Source organism: Simochromis diagramma, unplaced genomic scaffold (assembly GCF_900408965.1).
Source record: "Simochromis diagramma unplaced genomic scaffold, fSimDia1.1 OVJJ01000421.1, whole genome shotgun sequence".
Taxonomy (NCBI): domain Eukaryota; kingdom Metazoa; phylum Chordata; class Actinopteri; order Cichliformes; family Cichlidae; genus Simochromis; species Simochromis diagramma.
Window position 1 is genome coordinate 3,368,084 of NW_024387250.1, and position 24,997 is coordinate 3,393,080.

The 24,997-nt window shown below is 40.5% G+C and overlaps 4 protein-coding genes across 5 annotated transcripts; 1 reads left to right on the top strand and 3 right to left on the bottom strand.

Annotated features, from left to right (window-relative positions):
* Positions 1 to 2,473: 2,473 nt before the first annotated feature.
* Positions 2,474 to 6,207, bottom strand: spef1 (sperm flagellar 1). Its single transcript, XM_040001933.1, has 7 exons — positions 5,990 to 6,207; positions 5,727 to 5,838; positions 5,111 to 5,258; positions 4,939 to 4,984; positions 3,885 to 3,963; positions 3,679 to 3,784; positions 2,474 to 3,263 (listed from the first exon to the last, which is right to left on the bottom strand). The coding sequence occupies exons 1-7, from the start codon at positions 6,096 to 6,098 to the stop codon at positions 3,150 to 3,152; spliced, it is 714 nt and encodes a 237-aa protein (XP_039857867.1). The 5' UTR covers positions 6,099 to 6,207; the 3' UTR covers positions 2,474 to 3,149.
* Positions 6,208 to 7,282: 1,075 nt separating this feature from the next.
* Positions 7,283 to 16,244, bottom strand: adam8a (ADAM metallopeptidase domain 8a). Its single transcript, XM_040001831.1, has 26 exons — positions 16,108 to 16,244; positions 15,198 to 15,377; positions 14,996 to 15,114; positions 14,821 to 14,894; positions 14,645 to 14,723; positions 13,890 to 13,966; positions 13,337 to 13,565; positions 12,607 to 12,684; positions 12,417 to 12,485; positions 11,860 to 12,029; positions 11,691 to 11,772; positions 11,465 to 11,607; positions 11,186 to 11,363; positions 11,001 to 11,090; positions 10,652 to 10,847; positions 10,474 to 10,555; positions 10,205 to 10,385; positions 10,035 to 10,121; positions 9,865 to 9,949; positions 9,422 to 9,530; positions 9,110 to 9,308; positions 8,862 to 8,909; positions 8,723 to 8,779; positions 8,562 to 8,612; positions 8,374 to 8,454; positions 7,283 to 8,121 (listed from the first exon to the last, which is right to left on the bottom strand). Exons 2-26 carry the CDS (start codon positions 15,241 to 15,243, stop codon positions 8,077 to 8,079), a joined length of 2,655 nt encoding a protein of 884 aa, XP_039857765.1. The 5' UTR covers positions 15,244 to 15,377; positions 16,108 to 16,244; the 3' UTR covers positions 7,283 to 8,076.
* A 2,217-nt stretch (positions 16,245 to 18,461) lies between these two features.
* On the top strand, positions 18,462 to 21,761 carry znf511 (zinc finger protein 511). Of its 2 annotated transcripts, none has more exons than XM_040001925.1 (6): positions 18,462 to 18,749; positions 18,838 to 18,911; positions 20,189 to 20,390; positions 20,485 to 20,609; positions 20,935 to 21,165; positions 21,364 to 21,761. In XM_040001925.1, the coding sequence occupies exons 1-6, from the start codon at positions 18,603 to 18,605 to the stop codon at positions 21,434 to 21,436; spliced, it is 852 nt and encodes a 283-aa protein (XP_039857859.1). In that variant the 5' UTR covers positions 18,462 to 18,602; the 3' UTR covers positions 21,437 to 21,761. The 2 variants fall into 2 exon arrangements, with proteins under 2 accessions (XP_039857859.1, XP_039857858.1); XM_040001924.1 differs by having other exon boundaries at positions 18,464 to 18,749; positions 20,932 to 21,165.
* Positions 21,762 to 21,868: 107 nt separating this feature from the next.
* On the bottom strand, positions 21,869 to 24,659 carry msx3 (muscle segment homeobox 3). The gene is made up of 2 exons (XM_040001932.1): positions 24,022 to 24,659; positions 21,869 to 23,622 (listed from the first exon to the last, which is right to left on the bottom strand). Exons 1-2 carry the CDS (start codon positions 24,380 to 24,382, stop codon positions 23,216 to 23,218), a joined length of 768 nt encoding a protein of 255 aa, XP_039857866.1. The 5' UTR covers positions 24,383 to 24,659; the 3' UTR covers positions 21,869 to 23,215.
* Between the last annotated feature and the right edge of the window lie 338 nt (positions 24,660 to 24,997).

Here is a 24,997-nt window from a genome sequence, read left to right on the forward strand (position 1 = left end):
GGGAAAATAACCCAAGAGATCATCAGGATTACTGTGTTTAAGACGCCAACGTTGCTTGGTAAAACAGGTCTGCTTAATTTGTTTGCTTTTAAATTGTTCAAATAGTTGACTTTTGAGGGAAAAGGAAGGGAGAAATGGAAGCTAAGTTCTTTAGTTAACTCAGCAAACGCTGTTTTTAATGTTTGCTGCTGCAGCCATCTTAACTCTTACAATCTTAAGTTTTTCAATCTGCTGTCAGGAGTTCCTGATAGCAGGTAGTAAGTACGGGGTACAAAGATGTGAACTTACATCACATAAATTTTCACCAAAACTCTTCTTTGAATGAAATTGTGTGAAATGCTAAAAACAAAACAGGGAATTATCAAGCAAAGCTGAGTTGATATGTCAAGTTATTATCTCAAATTTCAAGTTACTTCTGAGTAAGTTGAAATTTCAAGATGCTAACCCAAAAGTTTGACATGCTTAAAATAAATAAAAATGAATCAGTGGCAGAAAGAAACTTCCACAGGGAGTAAATGTACAAGTACCAGGAAAATAGGAAAACTCAAGAAAAAAGTGCAAGCACAAGATTTCATGTAAAAAGGAATAAAGGCTTTAGCTTTCAAATATTTGACATACTGGAGCCTCTGTAAGTTCGGTTGATTTGATTATTTATATACATTTTATATATATTGTTATATCTATTTTGAAATCTTAGCACGAACCTTAAATAAAATTGATTGTTGGTATCTTTTTAGAACTCTTCATGGCATAGAGTCAGAGGATTTGGAAACGCGCCTCAGAGCTTTTGGTCCGTACTGACATGATAGCATCACACAGTTTTGTCTGCTGCACGTCCATGATGAAAATCTCATGTGTCGCACAGCATCACAAAGGTACAAATGTACATGTCAGATATTTTTTCTTTAGATATTTTAAGTACTGTGATTGAAAGAAATGTATTACAGTAAAAGAAATCTAAATTTTGAATTATATTTTTTTAACATCTGTCCTTTGTATTGGACTTTGGGTCTTGCTTAACCACAGTGATGTAATGATGCTGTTTTCATCTTCCTGTGGATTTCTGGTAAAAATTTATTTTTGTCTCATGAACATGAAATAGATGAGGGAAGCACATCTGAATACTAAAAACATTGTTTTAAGAAATAACTTCCCACAGTCAAGCTTTTGATTAGCTGTGCTGTAAATGTAGATCACCTCAGCCACTGCTCTTACAGTGATCGGGCATGTTATGAGATCAGGAAAGGTTTTTACTTAGAAATGTGGAAATCATCTGCTCATCTATGTTTAAGAGAGGTCCTTATTAAAGACACCTGGTATGGTCTTCTGCTGCTGTAGCCCATCTGCTTCAAGATTAGACTTGATGTGCATTCAGACATGCTCTTCAACATACCTTGGTTGTAACGAGTGATTATTTGGGTTGCTGTTGCCTTCTTATCAGCTCAAAGAAGTCTGGCCATTCTCCTCTGACCTCTGGGATAAACAAGACATTTTTGCCCAGAGAACTGTTGCTCACAAAATGTTTTCTCTTTTTCAGACCATTCTCTGTAAACCCTAGAGATGGTTCTTTGGGAAAATCCCAGTACATCAGCAGTTTCTGAAATCCTCAGATCAGCCCATCTGGCACCAGCAACAATGTTACATTCAGATTCTCTTAAATCACCTTTCTTCACCATTCTGATGCACAGTTTGAACTTCGGCTTGAGTTCCTGCCATGTGATTGGCTGATTAGACATTTATTTAACCAGCAGTTGAACAGAAGTACCTAATGAAGTGAGTATATGTATTGGTTGTCAGGTAAACAGGGACATTTTCATATAGTGTGGTCCGGCAGCAGAACCACTTTAACTGGGTGTGATTGTGACTCATCACATATATTGTGTCACACTGAGTCAGATGTTTTCCATTGTTAGGCGTAATTTACCAAAAAGAAATCAATAATTCATTAATTTAAATACATGCATTTGTTAGGTGGCTCCAAAGTGTAGTGGTTTATAAGCTAATGGATCCCAGGAGGAGAAACGTATTCCTTTATGGTTGCATCAAGAAGTATCCAGTGTAAAAAGTCTGTCAGTTCAAACATGCAGAGCTACCTGCTGTGGCGACCCCTTGTGAAAAAAGGAGTAACTAAAATCTAAATCTAAAATAAGTGTAACTGTAAACTCATTAGGTGTTTGTTTTTCTCAGTCATTAATTAAGTGATAATGATGATTAATGAGGTGGCATGATTGTGAGCACGACAGTCACATTGGCAGGCAGCTGGAGATGATCAGCTGCTCCTGGTACAGCTCACCGGGTCACATGCCTCTCATGCCAACAAAGCCCACATAAAGTAAAACAATGAGGGACATCTCTCTCTTATTTGGCACTACAGAAAAACCTCAAGAAAGTGAAAAGAACTTTATATCTGAAAAGCAGACGTTGGGCTGCGGTCTGCTGCTGCTGTGTCACGACTTCGTCAATGCTCCTGACTTTGATGTCGCAGTAATTCTAAAAAAAAAAAAAATGCTCGATAAAGTGGAAGTGAAGTTATTAACTAACGTCTGGTTTTCAAACTTACTCCAAAGCAGGAAACTTACCGAAAATGAGTGAAGGAAGGAAGTGGCTGCCACCAAATGCAACACCATATATAGTTTTGTTTTGTTGGCTTTAACCCACGACTTGGCTTATTTGATACACTGCCCTCTTATTTAGTGAGACAATTGTGAATGGGGATTTGTGGCTTTATTTAGAAGCTGACAGTCAGAAATTATGGGCTGTTAAAAGAAGCCCAGAGATACCTTTCACAAAGAAACAACTATTTACATTCAACAAGTCATGATTTCATATAAAAGGGTCATGAAGCATAAACACAGAAGATTCTAGATATAAGGCAGTGGATCATGTTATTAAAGAAAGAAAAAGAGACATTTCTGCATCTTGAAGTGTGTACATTTTATGTTCTGGGATAAAATTCCATTTTTTTCTTTTTCAAAACAAGGATTTAAAAAGTTCACATCTGGAATCTCCCTTGTGCATTTCAACAGATGTGACAGTTTTAGCTGGTGGGATTAGATAAGATGATCATTTGCCTTAACTAATATTTCTTTTTTACAAAATACAGGTTTACATATCAGAATTGCTACAGACATTTCTCTGTCTGTATAGTTTCAGTGTGTGTTGCCTCTTGCTTTGTACGTCTCCAGATGCTGTGTCAGATCTTGAATACGGACATCCTTCAAGTGAACCAGATGTTCCAGCTTGTTCACTTTCATCTGGAGGATCTGCAAACATACACGACCAAGAAAACCAAGAAAAGAAAAAGAAAAGAGGGATGAGGCTAAAGAGAGGATATTTCTTTGAAGGCTTCTGAAATCTTCATAGTGCGGTGAAAGGAGAAGTTGCACGTTTGTGTCATCCTTCTGCTTCTCTCTAAACATGCAGATGTGACCACAGATGGAAAAGAAAAATAAGGGTTATATCCGCTGAGCAGATACTGACTCACTCGCCACTGCTGACACAGGACATTACACATGCCTAACACACACTCCATATTTTTCTCCATCACACACACACACACACACACACACACACACACACACACACACACACACACACACACACACACACACACACACACACACACACACTTTAGCAGAGTGTTTCCTCCATTCATGCATGTCTGCATGCAGACTTTACCTCCACAGTCTCCATCAAAGACATAATTGCTTTTTCTTTTTCCTTCAGCATTTGTTGGAAAGCAGGATCCATGTCTGAATAAAACTTTACTGCCCGCTCCACTTTACTGTACCATAAAAAAAAGAATGGACAGGCTATTATTTTTGTTTTAAATGTTCTTGCGATTCATTGCATTATAATTAAAAGCAGTGGTTTTTTGGTCATACCTGTTTTTCTGCCTGTTCTTTTCATCTTTTTTCAATTCCTCCAGCTGAGTTAGAAGTCTTATCTCAGTCTGTTGAATTTCTGAAGAAAAAAAAGTGTCTTGTTTTACAAACTATGATGTGAACAAAACACAATGACTAAAAGAATCTATACAGCTGAGTAAAAGAGATAAGGCTTGGTGGCAGAAAGGGTGATGACCAATAGCAGAAAGAGGGTGAAACGCTGAAGTAAGATTAGTAGATAAAGGAAAAAAATATCAGGCTTTAAGTCAACGGTGCTGAGCTCAGGCCAGCGATAAGAGCCATGTGGAAACTGATACGAGAACCTGAGTCATGTGTCTGATAGTGGGAGCGAGTGTAGACGGAAGAGGAAAGAGCAGAGGGTGGAGGCACTGGCCAGCTTTGATAGGGACGGATGAGGTGTGGGAAACAAGTTCACTCCTTTAGGGTGGTGGAATTTTCTTCTAATCAGTTCTCCCCGATTCCTTCAAATGGACGTTTCTTTGTGTTTCTGATTGGTCACTGCTATCTCTGGGATAGATTACACTTAATTTGGGCCTGAGAAGATCTTGGAGACGCTTCATTTCAGTGACAAAAACAGCGATGAACAGTCACTAAACTGATCCCTTAAACAAAAACCAAATAAAGAGGGGGGAAAAAAACACCTTGCTGAATGCTGAATATGCTGACTTGATGTTTGGGAGTTGACCAGCAGATATAGCTGCATTAACAAAAAAAAGTCTAAAATAACACCAAACTCACTTCCTGTGCTAAATAAAGCACATCTTAGCTTCAGTTTTGTTTGGCTTCAGTTAAATAAAAAAACAACTGTTTCAGCTGATATTCTGCACAAACTACACTATCATTATGACACATGCTGCAACATGCATAAGACCAATATAAAGTCATTGCATTTATCCTAATTCAGCTGTTTTATTTCCATAATCTACTTAATGTTACTGACTTCATCACAGTTTGTAACTTCCAGCAACGCCTACATCACTATCGTGTGATGTGATGCAAAGCCAAATATGGCATCAAATGCAGAAGACTGTACCTTCATGAGGTTTCTCCTGGTTCCTGGTGTCATAATACTCCATATCCTAAATTTATAAAACAAAATATATATCCACTGTAGTTAGATTAACATGGACAAGCATGCAGTAATTCATATTTTGCATTCAAATAGACAAAAAAAAATGACCTATGCTGTGTGTGTCACTACACACCAGTATGTTGTTGGTGGTGTACTCCAGTTTCTTGTCTATCTTCTCCCTGAGGGTGCTCAGGACAGGCACTATTGCTCCTGTGGTGCTCTGTGCAATTTTCTTCAGTGTCTCCTCAGGCACATGGAAGTCCAGCTTGGAAAATACCTTCCTATCCTCATATAAATAAAAACACATGTTTCTAATACCTAGAACTATGCACAGTAGTATCAGCAGACTCAGTGTGATTTAACTGATGAGACACAACATAGGAGCCAAAACGTTTTCAGCAAATTCCCATAAATCTGAAGCTGGCTTTGTGCCATATCAGTGGCGAGGGATGGAGTGAGTGGGTGTAAGTGGGATTTGTCCGCAGGACCAGATGTGGAGGCCCAGGAAAAATTTTATTTGGATGGGAAAAACATTAGGCAATGTCTGTCATTCCTATTAAGAGATATTAATTAGCCATCTAGCTTTTTAACTTTTTTGTAGCTTGTGTACAAGTTTTTGTGGCAGGCTGTTAAAATGTGATGTTTTTCAGCTGTGGAGAGTGTTTTTCTCTGGCTGGGCTGTAGTCATTCAGTCCACCAGATTCAGAAGAATCACACACACACACACACATAAAACAGTGATGTCTTGCCTGTTGAGCAGGTTCCAGTTGCTGAGCTTCTGCTGTGTGGAGTTTGCAGAAACATAGTTGTGCAGATCAACAAGCTTGGGGAAGAAATATTTTACCACCTCAGCAGCCATCACTAAGGTTCAAAGAGAAACTTAGTCAGTTCACAAATAAATAAAATTACCGTAGCTGGAGACATGGAGCTATGCAGATCATATTACTCCTGCTGTTACTGCTTGATTGTTTGGTTAGCACCTCCCTGCGGACTGCTAGGCTAACTTTACTACCTGCGTCGCTGAAGTCTCTTGTGATGTGTCTTTTGGGCCGGGACAGCGGTATCTTATCTATCCACGCAAACAGGTCCTGTAGTTCCTCTTCGTTCAGTTCTCGTTCCATTATTTATAAAATTACAGTCGTTTCTGAACGATTAAAACAGTCTTGATGAGCTAACCTATAGCTTCAGCCCACCTCAGGTTGTTTGAAGCGTTGCTAGGCGATCAGCTGTTAAAGGGCCAGTTCAACCCCAAATCAAAAATATAGATTTGTTTCTCTTCTGGCCAATCTTTGAGGGATTAGGGGTTTTAGGGAGTTGCAAAGTCTTTCAGTTGTAATGTTGTGTTGTTATCGGCCTTCTCTTGAATACATGCAGTCAACTTGTGTTGCTCTGGTGCTCAAAGCATCTAAAATTAAGCACATCTTGCAGACATGACCCCCAAATCTACCCTTGAGGAGAGGCTCCTGGTAGTAATGGTAACCCCTTCATCTGGAGCAAACTCACCCTGTATGCTTTAGCAGTTTCTCTCCTTTTCCATATCCATACTTCTCTCTCTCATCATTCTGGAACAAGTTCGTCTTGGTTTTGTGTTTCCATTGTTTTCTGTGACGCTTTTAGTTGGTTTGTGGGAAACTCTAATCTGGCCTTTATATTCTTGAGTGTAACCAGTGGTTTGCACCTCGTTGTAAACTCTCTGTATTTCAAATGAAGAAGGCATCTCTTTATTGCAGACCTTGACAATGATACACCTCCTCAAGAGTGTTTGCCATCTTTTGAAGTCAAGTTCTTGGAGGTTTTCTTTTCATGACCATGGAATAATTATGTCATCATGCACCTTAATTCTCTTCTGTGGTATTTCAGCCCTGTTGGTGTGGCTGAGTTGATGAGTGCATTCACCCTTTTCATGTATCAAATTTGACTTTTTTCATTTTTTTTTAAATCTCCCTGATAGGTTTGTTTAGGCTTTTAGCTGAAGGCAATCAATGTCTCTTTAGACTCTGAAAATGGGGAACTGTATAAAAATTACTATAACTGAAAGAGTTAATGCAATGGTTTCTTAAAAATCCCTTTGAATTAAAGCTGAAAGTCTGGACTCCATTCACATGTTGAATCAGGTTTTGCAGGGAAAAACTACAAAATCAATCTTTTTTCCCCCAACCAATTATAGATCTAATTGAGTTTTGTTCTATCATTACGCTGCTGATAGGACAGAGCAAAAAAAATCAACAGAGAGTCACAGATGTTAATGTGAATATCTTCTGGATCATCTGGATATAAAGACAGAGAAAGTAACAGAAACACTGAGTGTGATGGATCACGTTTATTGCAAGCCAATAAATTAGAACATTCAGAACTGAAAGATTTAAAGACAAATCGAGGGTGAATCCTCATCATTGGTATTATGAGTGAAAGGACTTTGTGATCTTGTCTGCTGCATAGAATAATCAATATCCTTTGACATCTATCAGGTCAGCACGCAAAATAAAACAGATATATGTACTGGTTCACTCGCACAGTCAAGCATAGACAGGTCAGTACAAAGAGTTTTTAAAAAATTACAAGAAAAGACCTTCTTCAATTAAAAAAATCTACCTGTAAAGTGCTCATGCCACATTTTAAAATCCCTTAACAACCATATTTCAGAGAAATGCAGTACCAAAAAAAATGTGAGGGAAAAGGAACAGTTACAGCATTGATAGTGCAGTTACCTTATAAAATCTTCACATATCCCAGGATTTAGGCAAAAAAACAAACAAACCCAAAAACCAAATGTTTCCCTTTAAAAAGACTCAAATAAACTAAACAATCGTCATGGCAGCAGTGCCATTTGTCATTCATAAAGCACAGAATATGAGTCTGCTGATCATTACTTCAGGTTTTCATTAACATACTGAAGGTGTACATAAGCAGTGGTAATCCTCAAGGAGACCACAAAAGCTGTGTTGCTTAACAATGCCGATTCTTCAGCGGATCCTGTTTCTACTTTAAAACAGACGAGCGTCTCCAGACAGGATCTTCTTGGTCCTTCTAGGTGAGACAAAAACAATGTCCCCTGTCAGAGGATTTCAGTGTTTACACCTCGATGAATTAGTCCCACTGTCATCTGGGCCTGCTGGGAGGCATCAGGGCAGCCCTCCCGCCGAGCTAGGGGAGCAGATAAATAGTATTAGCGCACATACTTGGGATGAGACATTTTCAATCTCCAAACTTGGTCTTGGTGTGTTTATTTCCCCATGTTAGTGCCTCACCAACTCGGTGGTGGTCAGGAGAAGTTTATATGCTTACTGATTCACTGACTGCTTGTTCATTACACTGCTATGCTAGGACAGAGCCAAAAACCACAGACATCTTCATAAACGTGATAGCCTCTGAGAATGTCTGAGTCTGAATACATACCAGCTGAGTGTGAGGCAATGAAGACAGGACTGCGGAGGGCTTTGGCTTTGCTGGAGGCATTGGGGGCTTTGGTTTCATGATCTGAGAGACAAAACAGTTCATGTTTTAAAGAAGCAGCAAACGCAAGCACTGTTAAATGCGTATACGCAAATAATGAGTTCAGTTAAGCGGCTTTGAACGTTATTTACCGGCTTTGTTGTGAGTGGTGGCAGAGGTCTCGATGGAGGCAGTGGCTTACTCTGAAAAAAAGAGAAAAAAAAGTATATATAAGACCAGAATAATGATACTAAAATAACAATTTTTAAAAATAATTACTGCCCCAAAAGACAATGAAGACATGCAGTTTTACCTCAGTAAAGATTGGCTTTCTTGAAACAGCTGGAGCCTGCGTGAATGGCTTTATAGCCTAAATAAAAACATTTACGGTATTTACTAGTTGAAACATATAAATAACATTTAAATGAAGCTGGAACCGGAGGTCAGATTACCTGCTGAAACACTGATGGCTGGGGTATGGCTGCTGCTTTCTTGGGCGGCTGTAAAGGGAGAAAATAGAAATGAGTAGAGTCTAAAATTTTATTTTTTAAGCCTTATTCCTCACTGGTTTTTGCAGTTTGACTAAACTATAAGTCTGTTTATGATTTGAATTTGGTCTAATAACACAGGCCAAAATCTACTGCCTCAGCACATTACGGCACTCTGGTGGCAAATCTGCTACATCACAGAGGGTGCTCACCTCTGGAGCTGCTCGGCTGGGCTTTAGTGCTCCAGTCTGTGGTCTGGTAGGAGCAGAGAAGAGCGGTTTACATGCTTGAGTGGCCGACGACTCCAAAAATTTAGGCTGGCTGATTTGTGCTGATCCAAGAGGAGGCCTGCGTCGTTCACTGCTCGACCGAAACAACGGGTTGAACTGTCCCGCGGAAGATGGGAGGTATCTGCAAGGAAATATGCACAATTGCTTAAAAGAAACTCTGACAAGCTTATAAAGTTTTATTTACTTATTGTGGTGATCCAAAAGCTAAAAGAGAGGAGGAGCTCCTTTCTGTACCTCTTCGCAGGCTGTCTCTTTCTGACGTACCACATCAAACTCCCAATAACCACGAGCAAAAGAAGTAAGCCAGCCACCAGTGACACTATGAACTTAACCAGGCCTGACTCTGTACACACACACAATAACACAACAGATTAGGCCAATGAGATTTTTTTGCCCAAGGATGAGCAAATAACAACATACGTCACCCCCCTCAGGAAGCAAAATCCTCTGTAACATAATTAGGGCGTATGTACACACTAATAAGGAAATGCCACTGCATCAGTGTCTGCTTGTATTCATCAGAACAGAGCACGATTGTTTTAAGGCCCATGAGAAATTCAATCCAAGTATTGCAGCTCAGTGGAAAACAGAGCATAAGGGTCATGTGTAAATCATGGTTATTAAAAGGGCAGGGAGAAGCGGGCTATCAGTGGGTGTATGTCAGGATAGTAGAGTACCTTGAGGCAGCTCGGACTGCTGCACATCACAGAAAGGTGGAGCCCAGCCAGGATCGCAGTGACACTTGCTCTCATGATTGCAGACCTGTAAGAGATCCCACTCATAGTACGCATGTTGTGCTGCCATAAATCCACAGTGCTTTAGAGTGCCGAGGATCTAAAGTTCTCACCCCACGGTTGTTGCATTTGGCAGAGCAGTCATTTCTTCCATACATTTTTATGTTTTTTATCTCTTGACACTGTTGATTGTAGCATACCTAAAGGACACACAAAGACTTTGCAGGAATCTGTAGCGCATGGATGTTTTCTTCATGTTAGCTACAAAGAGCAGCTTTCTCACCATGTTTTTGCCGCACTTAGTGCCAGTAGGTACCATGCCCAAATCTTCGGGGTAGTTATCTTCAGGGTTCATAGTTGCCACATTGCACATGTCTCCGTTTCCTACTTTGTAAAGGGACTTCCTGGATGTCACAGGGAACTCCCATCCGCCGGAACAAAAAAGTTGACCACAGGACTGATCTCTGTAACCGAAAACCACAAGGGATGGTTTCAAGAACAAACAGTACCACGCAGTGAATATGTGCAATTGTAGAGCTTTGGATTGCATACCGGCCTGGGCATCTCTGGTTAAAGTGTGTCTTTCTGCAGTTTCCATGCAGATAGAAACAAGCGTCTGAAGCGACTTCAGCATCTGAAAACAATCACAGCAAAAAATACAGCTTGATGAGTCTTGATTATTAAGAATAAAGCACATCTGAAGCAAACTGTGATTCACTAGTATCTTAACCTGGTCCCCAAAGCCTCTTGCAGTGATCCCGGCGTGAAGGACACTGTCCATTGTAGCAGTACCCTGTTCCATGGTTACACAGCAGGCCATTCTGGGTGTAGGCGTCAGTCGGACAGACAGCAGAGAAGCCGGTGCAATATTCTGCCAGGTCGCAGTCTCCTGCTTTTGGTCGGCAGACGCTGCCTGTCGGTTTCAGCTACGGAGCGGAGAGGAACACAGATGGTGATGTACCGACTACTAAAATACACGCACTCACACATAACCAGCCAGACGGCACAGTCAGACTGTGTCTTGTTATATAGTAACATAATTAGTATCAGTGTGACTTCACACAGTGAGTAGTACTTACTTGGCAGTTGTGGCAGCACTCTCCCTCTCCACACTGGGCTCCTGCATTCAGTTTGCAGGTGGTGGCATTGCAGCAGGGATTCTTGCATTCCTGGCAGGCATACAGAGGCATGCACATCTCAGTCATCAATGTGTGTTTCAGTAATGGGAGTTTGGCTATACAAAACGAACGTGATATGCACAAACCTCCACCGTGCCGCAGTCGCACTCCTCTCCAGGCTCTAAGAAGGCATTTCCACACATGGGACCCCCATAAACTCGATCGGTGGAAGGAGTATTGAGCAGACATGCCGGGTTGATCTCCTCCAAGAACTTGCTGAGCTGCTGCCGACTGCAGCTGCTGAACAGCTCCGGATACTTTAAGCTAGAGGAGGTGGACAAAAATAAGACCATATCAGATGTTTTTCCTTCGAAGGTCTGCACATAGGAGGGTGTTCATTTGCACAAGTGCAAAGCTGAGCTTACCCAACGCTCTCTGACATGATGCAGCCTTTTTTTGACACAGAAGTGCCACAGACACAGTCTTCAGTGTCGTGGGACAAGCCCAGGTTGTGACCCATCTCATGCGCAATGGTGGAAGCCACTCCAATTGCATTAGTGTTATGGTCCTGTGCGACATTTAATTCACAAACATTTAATTTCCACATCTTTCCACTTTTAATTAAAGAAATCAACATTGAAACATGACTACCTCATTGACAGCTCCAGAGTTAGAGGTGCACATAGCATTGGTGTTTGCTAAGCCTACAGTGGAGCCATCAAAATCCACAGCTCTGAAAGGTGATGAGGCAAAATGTTTACAAATTATCTCATCATTTTTTAGATAGGTTTAGTAAGCAGTAGAAAGACGAACATCTTACGTTATGAACTGCGCATTGTCATGTTTGGTCCTCGGCAGAAGGTGCTGCTGACGCCACTCAAGGAAACGACGGAGGGTGACCTCAGGGTCAGTGCTGACATGTATTTGATCTCTGTATGACCAGATATCCAGGCCGACGAGCATCACACGAACGCCCACAGGGCGATAGAGCTGAAACAGAGCAGCGCGGTGAGCGAAATCAGTTAAAATCAGCATTTGCAAAACCACAAAATGCTTCAAGCAGCAGATTTTATAAATGTGCAACAGGAAACCAATGTTGGGTCTAGTGCTGCAAGATGATGCATACACATTGGGAGTATGCAAAGAGAATTGTGGGATATGTGTGAAAATTTTCAGTTAAGGTGTGAAGATTCACAGTTAAAGTTAGATTTTTCACAGTGAGAAAAAAAACCTTCTCCTTCCTTTTACTGGTCAGATTCCAGTCAGTAAAGAACAAAGTATCAGGACACATTTCTTGCGTGAAATCCAAAGTGAAAGTAAAGCTTGAAGACGTGTGGGACACTAAAACACAGAAACAGTGCCGAGACACAAACGTACTTTGTCCACGTGGTTTGCTATTTCAAGCGCTCTGGCCTCTATTGTCTTCTTACTGCCAAACTTCTTATACTGAAAGAAACCATTATTTCACTTAGTATCACATTTAACAACATGTCATGAACAAAAGAAGATCTTACACCTCAAAAAGTGTCTTACTCGTGACTAGGCAAAAGAAAAAGTGAGCTCAAACCTCTCTATGGTCAACCACAACAACCAGCTCCACCGTCCTGGGTCTCTTCGTTCGCTGTGCTTTCTGAGCTCTGCTTTTCTGAGAAACACAAAAGAGACATGATATTAACAATGTTGAGCATTTGTGTATGTGTACCTGTTTGGTTAGGATTATGTGGTTAAAGGGTGGTTAATGAAAAATAAAAAGTTTCAGTGTTTGGGGTGACTGTGGTTCAGGTGGTAGAGTGGGTTGTCTACCAATCAGAAACTCCTCCAGTCTGTGTGTCACAGTGTCCTTGGGAGAAACACTGAACCCTGAGTTACCCCAGATGTGAGTGTGGGACACTGGAATTCTAGCATAAAGCGCTTTGAGTTTTTAAAGTTGAATAGAAAGGCACTATGTAAGTCCATTTGATGGTTTAAATGCTTTTAGAGCAGTGTAACAGTGACTTTGCGCTAAATATTCACACACTCAGTCACAGGTAATGACCCAAACGTATTAAAAGCGATCTATAACTTCTCTCTGTGGTATTGTCACTCGTGGGAAATGTGGTTATTTCACTGTAACTTCACTTCTAATTGTCGACCTAAAGAAATCTACTTTCATACATCTTCATAAATGTCATGACGATAGAGAATTACTTATATTTTTGTATCACAATGCAAAGTCCTGTTTTTTTGTTTTTTGCATAAATCTATGAAATGTGAGACAGCACCATAAATCTGGATGTGTCCATCTTGTGTGTCTTTACCAGACTGGCGAGCCGGAACAGTCCAGACGGACGAGCTACATGATCATAGAAAGTGGTCGTGTTTCCATGGGAACAGAGGCTCCTCTTCCTCCTCAGGTGTTTGTAGTTGTAAACAGCATGAAGACCCTCAGCGCTGTGAGTGTCGGCACTCTGGCCGTCATCCTGCTGTCCTGCCTCGGTACCGAGAGGCTCAATGAGGTACGTCTGGTCACGGAGGCGCACAAACCCCCTACAGAGGGGACAAAGGCAAACTTTTCAGCATGTCTGGTTCTCAAACGTCAACTTTCCCCTTTCATGACAGCAACAGAAGGGTTAACGAGAGAAGTCTGCATCCAAGGAGCACGAGTTACTGTGCATTCAGTCTTGATGATCTTTAGGAGGGATGCTGATCTTCCCTTTAGTTTGGGCGTGCTGGCCATGAGTCACAGACGAAGTCTTACCGTAACATAGCATCATGGTTTTTATGAAATTTGGGCACCCCTTCAGGGAAAGAAACCTTTTTGTAATTAGAGGTAAAAGATGAAAGAAAAAAATTATAGCCTGCATTACTCACTTTATTCCTGAGCAGAGTCCAATGCTGGCAGAGGAGTCCTCCACTCCCACGATGTGTCCGTGGTAGTAGCAGTGAACCTGAACAGACAGCCATGATTTGTACCAGAATTAATAATGACATTTGGGATTTTTTAATCTCCCAGATATCTCAGTGTGGTCTGGATGCTAATCTTAACCTTATATGTCATTCCCACTTCCTCCTGTTTCTTCCTGCTGCGTGTGTGTCTGTGGTCATAATCGGGAACCTGAGAAACTTTTTTTTAATGCAATTTGATATTTTGAAACGTGCAAGAAATAATTACACGTACTGCACAAAATGCCCCTGATCTGATATTTGTAGCAGATAATTACAATTTACTGCAAAGTGTTTACTTTAGAAATACGTTAACAGTAAGCGTGGATACAAATAAGTGAGCACAAAAGACCTGTTGTCTTTCTTCAGTTCAGAGCTATGATTTTAATATAGTCAAAAGATTTATATTGGCATTTCGCAAAAGGAAGAAAAAAAAATATCCGGTAATGGATGATAAATGTACAAACACCTCTGAAAGCAGTTGGTGGCACAGGATATCCTGCTTTCATATGATTCAAGCCTGTGCAGTCAAATACTTATATGGTAATCTATACCAGTAAAAAGGGATCTGAGAGAGAATGACTATGGAGTATCGTGCTAAGCATCTTGTGCACTTTCACAAAAACAAAATAGACACATTTTCCCGATGGTGTAGACAAATAAAATAATGTAAAGATACATACACTTAGATCTGGAGTGGTTGAGATTTGGTCTCCCTGATCAGAGTAATGTGTCACAGAGAAGGTTTTACCCACTAGATTCCTGAAAAAAGAAAGTGCACAAATTGAGGAACCTCAAAGGTTTAAAAAAGCCTTAGAAAGTAGCTCAAAATCAAACAAGTCATTTAAAGTTTTCTCACTTATTCTTTTCCAAATGCAGAGTGTGGTTTTGCCCTGCGATCCATATAGAGTACTGCAGTGCATCAGGGTATTTCTGCTCACACACACACAAGAAGCAGAAGGGATTTAAATTCATTCTTCAGATCACTTTTTTCTTAATGAACTGCTTCAACAGCACAGTAGAGTGAGTGTTACCTTGTGTGTAGCAGCAGCAGCATCATCATTAAAAACAGATGAGTCCTTCAGCCTCTGAGGTATCACTGTTTGGTACTTTATGACATGAGGTAGAGTCTCTACACTGGCTGTAATTATCCCTGCAAGTGTTAAATGATTTATTAGATAAATCGAAAGAAAGAAAGAAAGAAAGAAAGAAAGAAAGAAAGAACTCTTTACATACCCCATGAGGAGAAGAAAATCCATATAAAACATCCAGAACTTGACATGTTGCTCTATCAGACACACTCTGTCATTGTGTGGTTGGCTCTCTGAGGGAAATACAGAGGATCCTCAGCTCTCCGCCTCTCTCTCTCTCTTTCTCTCTCTCTCTTCCTCTCTGCCTCGTAATATCCTGTAGCATCTAAATCAGAGCAACCACGAGTCACCACAAGAGACTGTCAAAAAAGAAAAAAAGAAATTGTTAAAAAACATTGTCTCCAAATATGTTTTTGAACTCTGTAGTCTGTGATTTACATGAGGGGCTGAACGAGCAGAGTGAAGAAACAGACACGAATAACAGAAGCACTTTAAAAAACCACGCCTGGAAAGTCTGTGAAAGTTATTTCTGCAGTTAACTGAAAAATAAAACGCTTTGCCACCAAAGTTTCACCCATCCTAACCACTCTCACAAACTGTTGAGTATCAAAGCTTACTGCTACAGAACGGTAAGAGTTATCTGTCTTTAGCCGTCAGGGCACGTTGTTGTATTTGCAGCCATCTAGTGGTAATGTGCTTGAAGCATAGGCTTGAAGTTTAGGGATGTTGATTGGTGACCTGTGTTTTAATGTTTTTAGGTCACAACAAAACATATTTAGGGAGCAATTTTCAAGAACAATGAGCTGGCAACTGACTGGATGCCTTGTGAAGGAAAACTATGTAGGTCCCACTACTGAAGAGAGACTGCCCTACAATCCAGTGCCCACTGGTATCAGACCAGGGCCCGCACTGTATGCAGTTCTCTGCATTAGCAGCCTGAGACCTGCCTTTGACTTTTTTATAACAAAGAAGCTCTTTTAGCTGCTGTGCACCTATAAAAATTTGCATGGGAGGAGAATTGGAGGGATATACATGAAGTGTAGATGAGAGCCTACCCCAGAATAAAGCTACATGCGGCATGTGGGATGACAAGACTCCAAGTTCCAAGGAGTTAAAAAGAAAAAGGGTTTCACACTCCAACCAACAGAGGAGCTCCAAGGACACGCTGACAACATCTTTACTTTGTTCACCTGTAACATGGTGGACTAATGTTGCTTGTATTAATTCATCTCCTTGTTTGTTGTGGAAAGTTGTGGTTTTGCGTGCCACATTTACTGTGAGCCAATGGCTGTGATGGGGTTGGATTAATTGAAGGCGGGTGTATTTGATTGCACTGATATGCTAGTCTACTTATAGCCCACACTACAAACACCGCTATGATGTTTTGTCTCTCTGTGCAGGTATGTCATATGATCAGATCTAAGATGACTTTATTCAAATATGTTTAGGATGGATAGTTTGCTGCTCTGTGAATTGTATATCGAAGATGTAGTTATATTGTGTCTCTCTGTGCAGACCAGGGCCTACTATATGCCGCAGCCTAAAGGCAGAATTGGGTTGCTGAGGCTGGAGTGATTACTGGCCATCTACTTTCAGGGTGGTGGGTCTTGGGGGACAGCTGCTGGTTGATATCTGAAGTGCAACTGAACTGAGGCATCGCTGGCTCTGGCCTTGGACTGTGGGTTTTATCCCTTTCTCAAGTGGGACACTGGACTGTTTTATCCCTTCATTTTTTTTGATCATTGTACTAATAAATTTTTTTTGAATTTTATTGGTTGTTGTCTTTTGCCCATGGCTGAGACAGCTGGTCAGACCTAGAATCTGTTTGTGTGTGTTACACACCTTGGCAGAGAAACTCCTCAGATGAAATCTGGCTCTGGTTGGCACATTTAGGGGAAACAACCCAGACCTACCTCACCCAGCTCCTCCAGTTGCAACAGAGGAAGATTTTGTTGTCTGTCTTTGCCATGGTAGTTTTGGTGAAGGCAGTATCCTACATGCCCAAGTGAGGCTAGAATGTGCACAACACACAGGTAACCAACAGGCAGTAATGGGGAGAAGAGGAAGCCTGGACTACAAGAAGCACAAATACGGTGTGGATAACCTAGACAGGATGTTGGCACCTCGAGTTGTTGAAGGAAAACTAGCAGATGGCTGTTGGGTCTTTTCTACGATCTCCTGGATGTTGTGGAATACAATGTCTTTGTTCAGTGGAAACCACTTCACAGGAGTGGGAGTCCTCTAACACCTACAAATGAAGAGTGATCCTGGAAGAGCTGGGGCACATGCTGGTGACCTCAACAATTGCAAGACAGCCTTGTTCCCAGTACTCGATAGCTGCCATTCATCCCAAGATACAGTAGTCTAAACCAGAGTGTGACCCATACCCCACCAACAAAATGAGAAGACTGAGCAAGAAGTGCACCTGCAGGATTAGAACATCCACTTGCTCCACCTATGGAAAGTGTGCCTACAAAGACCACTCCCCAGTGGTTAGCACATCCTAATGAGGATGCACACAAACTCAAATACAAATTTTTGTCATTTTAGTGGTCATTTGGTCATTAAATGGCCATTTCTGGCCCCTAAGACGCCAGGTGGTTGTTTATTTTTGGTCATTCATCACAAGAACTGATCATGCAAAATTAAATAAATCATTGTTACTGTTACTTTTACTGACCTGTAATGATTGAAAAAAATATTAGGTTTCATGCATTATATGGTTAAAAAATTCAGAACTTTATTTCCTTTTTCTCTGAAAAGTTACTGGGAAAATATAACCAAACTAGGATTTAAAGGGTAAAAAAAAAAAAAAATCTGAATTTGAATAAAATGTTGGTTTTCGTGACAAGGACTGATACCAGTCTGAAAAATCAAGTGGAAATTGTTTTAATATATATTCATTTTATGGCATTTTGTGAAGGTAAACAGAAGGTGGCCACTTTTGTCCACGAATATGCTGCTGGGGGTTTTCTGTCACTGCACAAAAAAGTTATGACGCATATATAATCATTGATACTGTTAATTATTGAAATACATTTAACTGCAATCATAGTTAGAAAATGCTTTTATGCTTTTCTCTTTGTAAATCATTAGAATTAGCTGATCTAAATGGTATTAAAAGGGTTAAAATTCTGAATTTGAGTGAAATTTGGGGTTTTATAATTAGGGCTGATGCTAATTTAAACTCAAATACAATTATTTCTGTTTTCTGATATTTCTTGAACTACACCAAAAACTTAATGTTCTATAAGATGAGAGCGGTAGGGCTTGAAATAACCTTCCTTTGGAATAAAGCATTGATATTTATTATTATTATTATTATTCATTTATTTTTTTTAACTATTAAGTTTGAGGGAAGACAGTGTTTCCCACAGCTGTATTAGGTCAAAGCAGGGCGACTAGTGTTCAGTGATGACTATCAGGTGACGTCATAACCCCGCGCCAAAATACAACCGAAAAAGTAACATCGTAGCGACCATTGGACTTGATAACGTTATAATAGTGAACGAGTGTTTCTGTGCCCGGCCAATGAAAACGTGTAGAAGCGATGCTGCAGCCAGAAGCACTCCAGCTTCGGACGGAGGGACGCGATGAACAGCAGGAGCGGAGACTCAGTGAGTCCGAGGAGGGAAACAACCCGTTCAGCTTCACGCCGCAGATCATCCGCCTGCACAAGGACCACGAGCTGTTTGAGGTAACCAAGCACCAAGAAACCGAGCAGAAAAGCAGGCAGCTGCTCGTTCTGCTAACGGCTGTAACGTGCAGATGAATGCTGTTTGCAGGACGGGGACATTCACAGACACATGTACCTGCAGGACCTGTACATCTCGGAGGCAGAAGACAAGCCAGCACTCAGGTGAGGGAGGCAGGAGATATAAGTGCTTGCTATCTATCTATCTATCTAGCTAGCTAGCTAGCTATGAGCATGGGTCACCTTTAAACAGCACATAATTTACATTTGCCAATGCATGGGTTAACACACTCATCCTTTAAAATATCTCCTGAAACTTTCAAATTACATTTTCATGTTGTTGTTAGGGTGAGCAGGTGTCACTCTTTATGTGTGACTGCACAGACTTTGACACCTCCCCCCCGCCAATGGTTGTGAAGAAATCAGTAAAAGCTTTCATCATGGCTCTCCTGCAGGTGAACATGCTAGGATCTCATCCTGGATCTCTCTCTCATCCCCTAAGCTTGCACCACAAAGTCAGATTTGTAATGGGATATGATGAGAAGTACAAGTAAAAACAAATGCAACTACAATCAAGACTAGGAAGGTTTTTGTCCGTTATTTGCGAGTCTCTGTAAAAATCTGTTGCTCAGAGAGAAATCTGCCATAGATGGACGAAACACTAAGTGAAATAAGAGATAAAGGTTAATGAAACAAAAAGGAAAATACAAGAGCCAGAAGACTTGCATAACTGACTTTCAACATCCTTTTACATATTTATTTCATCCTAAATTCCTGTGAGCATGACTCATCTATGGAAAGTCTTTTCTAGTGCTGAAAAAAAAAAAAAAACTACCTGTAAATAAAGATTTGGGGTTATTATCTCACAATTTTGAGTCACCAACTCAAAAGTCTGAGAAAAGAATTCAAAATTTGACTTCATAATTTGAAATTTTGAGACAATAACCTGAAAATTTTGACTTATGGATCACCAAAAATGTTTGGTTTTTTCAGTGGCAGAAACAGGCTTCCATATTAACCTGCCCCACATACTATTTGTCCTTTGGTGTCTTAATGTCCATCCAGGTAAGGAAATCCCATGAAGTTGATTCCGTTCATGTGGATGTTATAATCACTATATTTGCACAATGACAAAAAAAATAACACATTAATCCCACATTCCATTTTTGGGATTTTGGGAAGCTGATTACTTGTAAATAAAATAAGTGATCATATTTAGAAATAAAACGAGTCAAATAAGATGATTGCAACAGTAGTAGATTATGCACTTGGACATATTTAATTGAGAAATGCTAAAAATATTCAGTAAAATGACAAATTTGCCCCAGAAGGGATCATTATTTAGCAACAGTGTTGGATTTTCTACTTGACTGATGACTTGTAATCTCAGTGTTGGTCAGACTGTTGATAACCTTCCTCCTCCTCCTCTTGTCTTGTGTCAGCGTGTCCGAGTTTGCCTGTCACATCTCAGGCTGCAGTGCGGTCTTCAGTGCTCTGGAGGAGTACGAGCACCATTACAACGCCCTGCACAGGCACGTGTGCTGCTCATGCCGCCGCTCCCTGCCGAGCGCCCGGCTCTTGGACATTCACATTCAGGAGTGGCATGACTCTCTCTTTACTATCCTTGCCCAGAAACAGGACATGGTAAGTCTGTGTCAAATAGAGCTCTGCTGTTAGGAGATATTTTTTATTTTTTTATTTTTTTGAAGCACAATGACATTTTCTTCACATTTTTCAGTACCAGTGTTTGGTGGAAGGCTGTGGACAGACGTTCAGGACTAATAAACACAGGAAGGACCATTTAATAAGAATTCACAAGTATCCTCCAGACTTCAGATTCGATAAAACCAAAAAGGAACGAGGGTAAGGCTGTGTTTTGTCCACTAGATGGTAGCAAAATGTCAAATTATGACTTTTAGTCAATCTCCTTATTGCCTTATCTACTCTTTATATTCTTACATTACACTCTACATGTCTCTTTTATTATTTATTTAGTGACATGATAAGATCAGACACATTATAGCATAAGATTTTTTTGCTTCTTTATTGATGCTGATGTGTAAAATTTGTATTTTTGTATTATTTTTCTAACTCTGTGAAAGGCGCAGTTTAAAATAGCATCACTTTAATATGTTTGCCGTAAATAGCCTTATGCGTATTTTAAATATTGTATCTTTGTTAATAGAAGACGAGAGACAAAAAGAAAGGAGCAGAAAGACGCAGCCATGGAGGTGGTGGATGATGTGTGTGAGTCTGAGGGTGTCTGTGAGGTTATGTGTAACTCTCCGTCCGACGAACCCGAGGGAGGGGAATCCATGGAGACACACGAGTGTGAGGAAAAAGCCTCTACTGAGGACGTTCTTGCTGCAGCCCAGGACACTGAGAGCACAGCGCCACGAAAGCCTCAGTATTCCTACAGGTTAGCCTTCAAATCTGTATGTGTTAAAACTAAATCAGCCATTTTTAAGAAATTTGCAATTAAAAAAAAATCCAGAATATTATATAAGTTAAATATGTGTAAAGTACTGATTACAGCACATGTGTACTACAGTTTTTTAGCATTTAAAACTAAGCAATCTGAGGCCCAGAATTGAGCAGCTGTGCTCTTTTCTCTCAGGATCCCCAACACTGTGTGTTTTGGTCACGGTTCGGTCCGAGGCTTTAGAGGACGGCGAGGAAGGAGGAAGTGAAGCATCAAAGTCAAGGCTGCTATTTTCTGGCTTTTCAGATTTACAGCTTTATAACCTTTGTACAGAATACCTTCACAGTCATAGATGTTTTTAACCTGAAATAAAAAACAGTTTTATTTTGCAAAAATTGCAAGTTTCCTTTTTTTATTGTTGTGTTTTTGTTTTTTTTTTGTTTTGTGGTAAATGAACTGCATTCATGTGGTGCTGTTCTGGTGTTGCTGATCCCTCAGAGCAGTGCTGCATTTACACAACAACCAGCACTTACCCATTCACAATTTGACTGGAAAAACTGAAAAGGCATTTATTAGAGTTTTATATATATATATAAAAAAGGATGCAGTAATACTTAACTGCTGTGTTTTCAATATAAAAAAGCAGGTTTTTGGAGCCCACTTTAAATTTTGTGTTAAGGAGAAACAAAAGAGAATGTCAGGGATTTTCATAATAAACTTTAATAATTGTACAAAACATCTTCCACTTGTGAAATATAAAATACACTGTACCTTAATAGCTCATGTAAGTTGGTCTGCCGCGTTCAACACTTGGAGTGTTTGCAAAACTACACGAGGAGTTATCTACATTTAGTAATGAAGCTGATCTCGAGAGCTCTTCTGACACCTGTGCAAAAACATTCTCCTTTTGAGGTAAGGGCTCGAGTAAAGCAGGCTTATTGTATTTATGAAATGAGCACAGTTGTTAACGAGCTGGAAACTGTTGCTTAAATCTTATTGTTACAGAAAATTAACCTTTAACTGGAGTGAGAACCAGAAGATCTTTAATGTAAAGCACTGAAGAACTAAGGCACAAAAGATGTAACGTGTAGAAACTACATTCTTTAAATATGTATGTTTTTGTTTTGTTGAAGAGGAAAGGCCTTTAAAGTCTTTTTAGAGTTACAGCATCAGGAGCTCACCTCAGGAAGTGATTAAAGGATAACTTTAATTTTCTTTATTTCCATTTTAAGTTCAGAGACCCTATTAAAACACCAAATCCACAGATTCTCAACCATCACTTTTGCATCTTTGCAACATTAAAGTGTCAAAGTGATTCCCGTTATTTGTGAAGCTGTTTCTAAATGAGCGGTTATGCCCATTAAAAAAACCCGAATTAATCTACCATACGTTTCTTTTTGGATAACATTCGAGCTCTGTGGCATACATGAATAAGATCAATCAGAAATGACTATCAGAAAAATATAGAAAGTCAGCAAAACTGTCATTTAAATATTTTTGCTATAAATTAAAACTCTCCTTGAAGAGGCGGGACATTTCAAAGCATTTAAAATAGAAATAATTAACAAGCCGTTGTCTTTCAGTGCGTCATTACAAGTTTTTGCTTTCAGCTCAAAGCAACAGGCTCTGAAAAAAATCGTCTTCTGTGGTCTTCTCTTACTACAGTAAAATTACTGGAACTGAAGCATACCTGAGCTGGGACAGAAAACCTCGCTGTTCAGGTGAAGTTTGAAAACTGAATCTGAAAATGAGCCACTGCAAAATTAATTTACCATGGAGTAAACTTAACATAAGTGTTTACTGAAAATAAAAAAGGCAACTGTTTTGTTTTTGTTCCTGGAAATAATGAACAGCTTTAAAATGAAGCGAGACTGTTATGTTAACATATCCCTGCTGTGGGTTATTATATTATTCTTTCCCCATTAGCTCTTTAACGAAAAACATTTCATTCAATATGAGATTTCAGACAGATTATTTCATAAGAATATTTTTGCTGGATAAAGCTAAGGCAGTTTTCCCAACGAAGCAGCTTAAAAGTTAGTATGAGTTAGGACAAGTAGTACATCCCATATGGTCCACTGAATAGTCCTGGTACGGGTAAGGCAGGCCGAGGTCCGTTCAGGGCCCCGTATAGCGCCGGGGCGCCTATTGGTGCGCTCAAGGGGAAAGGAAAGGCGAAGGCCGGGAGCAACGGCTTCGTGGCCAGCTTTAGTTTCTCCAGCTCGGCCTCCTGCAGTCTCTTGGCCTTGGCCCTGCGGTTCTGAAACCAGATCTTGACCTGAGTCTCTGTGAGGCCGAGGGAGCTGGAGAATTCCGCTCTCTCCGCGATGGAGAGGTACTGTTTCTGTCGGAACTTCCTCTCCAGAGAAAGAAGCTGAGAGGTTGTAAAGGGAGTTCTGGGTTTCCTGTTGTTCTTGTGTTTCCGTAGGTTGCACGGGCTGGGGCTGGGAAGTCCTGGAAATATAATTAAGAAGTTATCTACACTGCTAGAACTTCGGCGATCGATTTAATAGCATAACTAGTGATTGTTTGAAGTTTAATTTTTGATTGCGCATAGACTATAATCTTGAAGATCACGAAAATATCAAACACAAGCTTATATTCTATATCCTATATATATATCCTAACTATTCTACAGTCAGTGCACCTTTGCCGTTATTTACTCTTTGGAGGAAAGTTCAAGCTCCCTCTCACTGTTGGCTCTTAATAGTTTTATTACAGACAATTATAATATTTTATACAATCGTTTAGCAGTCATTTTGTTTATGCTTCTTTGAATATGTCTATACAAGTTGTTGACGTTTTTGTTTTAACTATCGCACAAAATGTCGCAATAGCGCATTCTACACTCACTTGGAGGGGATGCGCAAGGCGCCTGCAACCAGGAGCTCTTCTCCTTGTCGCTGAGGTCCACCGCCTCCGCTTTAGACCGATAAAATCCTCTCTGTGACGCACAATCTGCGTCCTCTATCCGGACGCAACCCGAGCCAGGCTCTGAGTCTTGGAGGCTTCTGCACGGCGTCCTGTCTGATATGAGTGATTCCACACTGAAAGGCAGATCTGAACTTTTGGTTTTACACCTTCTAACAGGTGACAGGTCCAGCTCATCAGTTCCAATTCCATCAGCGGCTCTATCCTCCGGCGAAGTCTCCCCGGGAGCAGCCACAGGCGGTGATCCTTGCGCAGGATTCATTACGCACGACTGCGGTGCCATACAACTAATTTTCCTGCCGCTCTCTCCGACACTGTTTATGTTTTCGTGGCTTCTCTTGAGGAGATAAGTGCTAGTGCAGATGTTCCTCCGATGACGCTACAGCTGTGTGTTTTTCAGGCTTTTACGCACAGACTTGTCTCTCCGTTAGCGCAGTACCACAAGTTCCCCTTCCATCTTGCCGCCTGCCTATCAGTCTTTAGATGTTTCCACGTGACCGGGCTAAAGCGGTTTCTGATAGGCCGAATTTGTAAAGACAGTGTTGCGGTCCATTTTATATGCTGTGGTTTCTGACAGATATAAACCTCTCGTCAGTGGCACAGCTCGAGTTATTCTATGTAAGGTAGGACAGATGTGCAGTTCCTACCTTTTAAACACTCTTTGCTGGAATCCAAATCTAAATCTGCACTGGTTAATATTTTTATTTAGAGTTTATCAATTCGCCCATGCTTGTCCCCTTCAGTTCTTACAGAGCATTTTTGTGTTTTTAATTTTCTGCTTTACAATCCCAACTTTGCCTAAATAGTCAAATATTCCCTTTCTGAACTGGTAGACAACAAAACAGAACCAGAAAATGGGTTGCGCATACAAAGACATCAGGTGGACACAAACGGACTC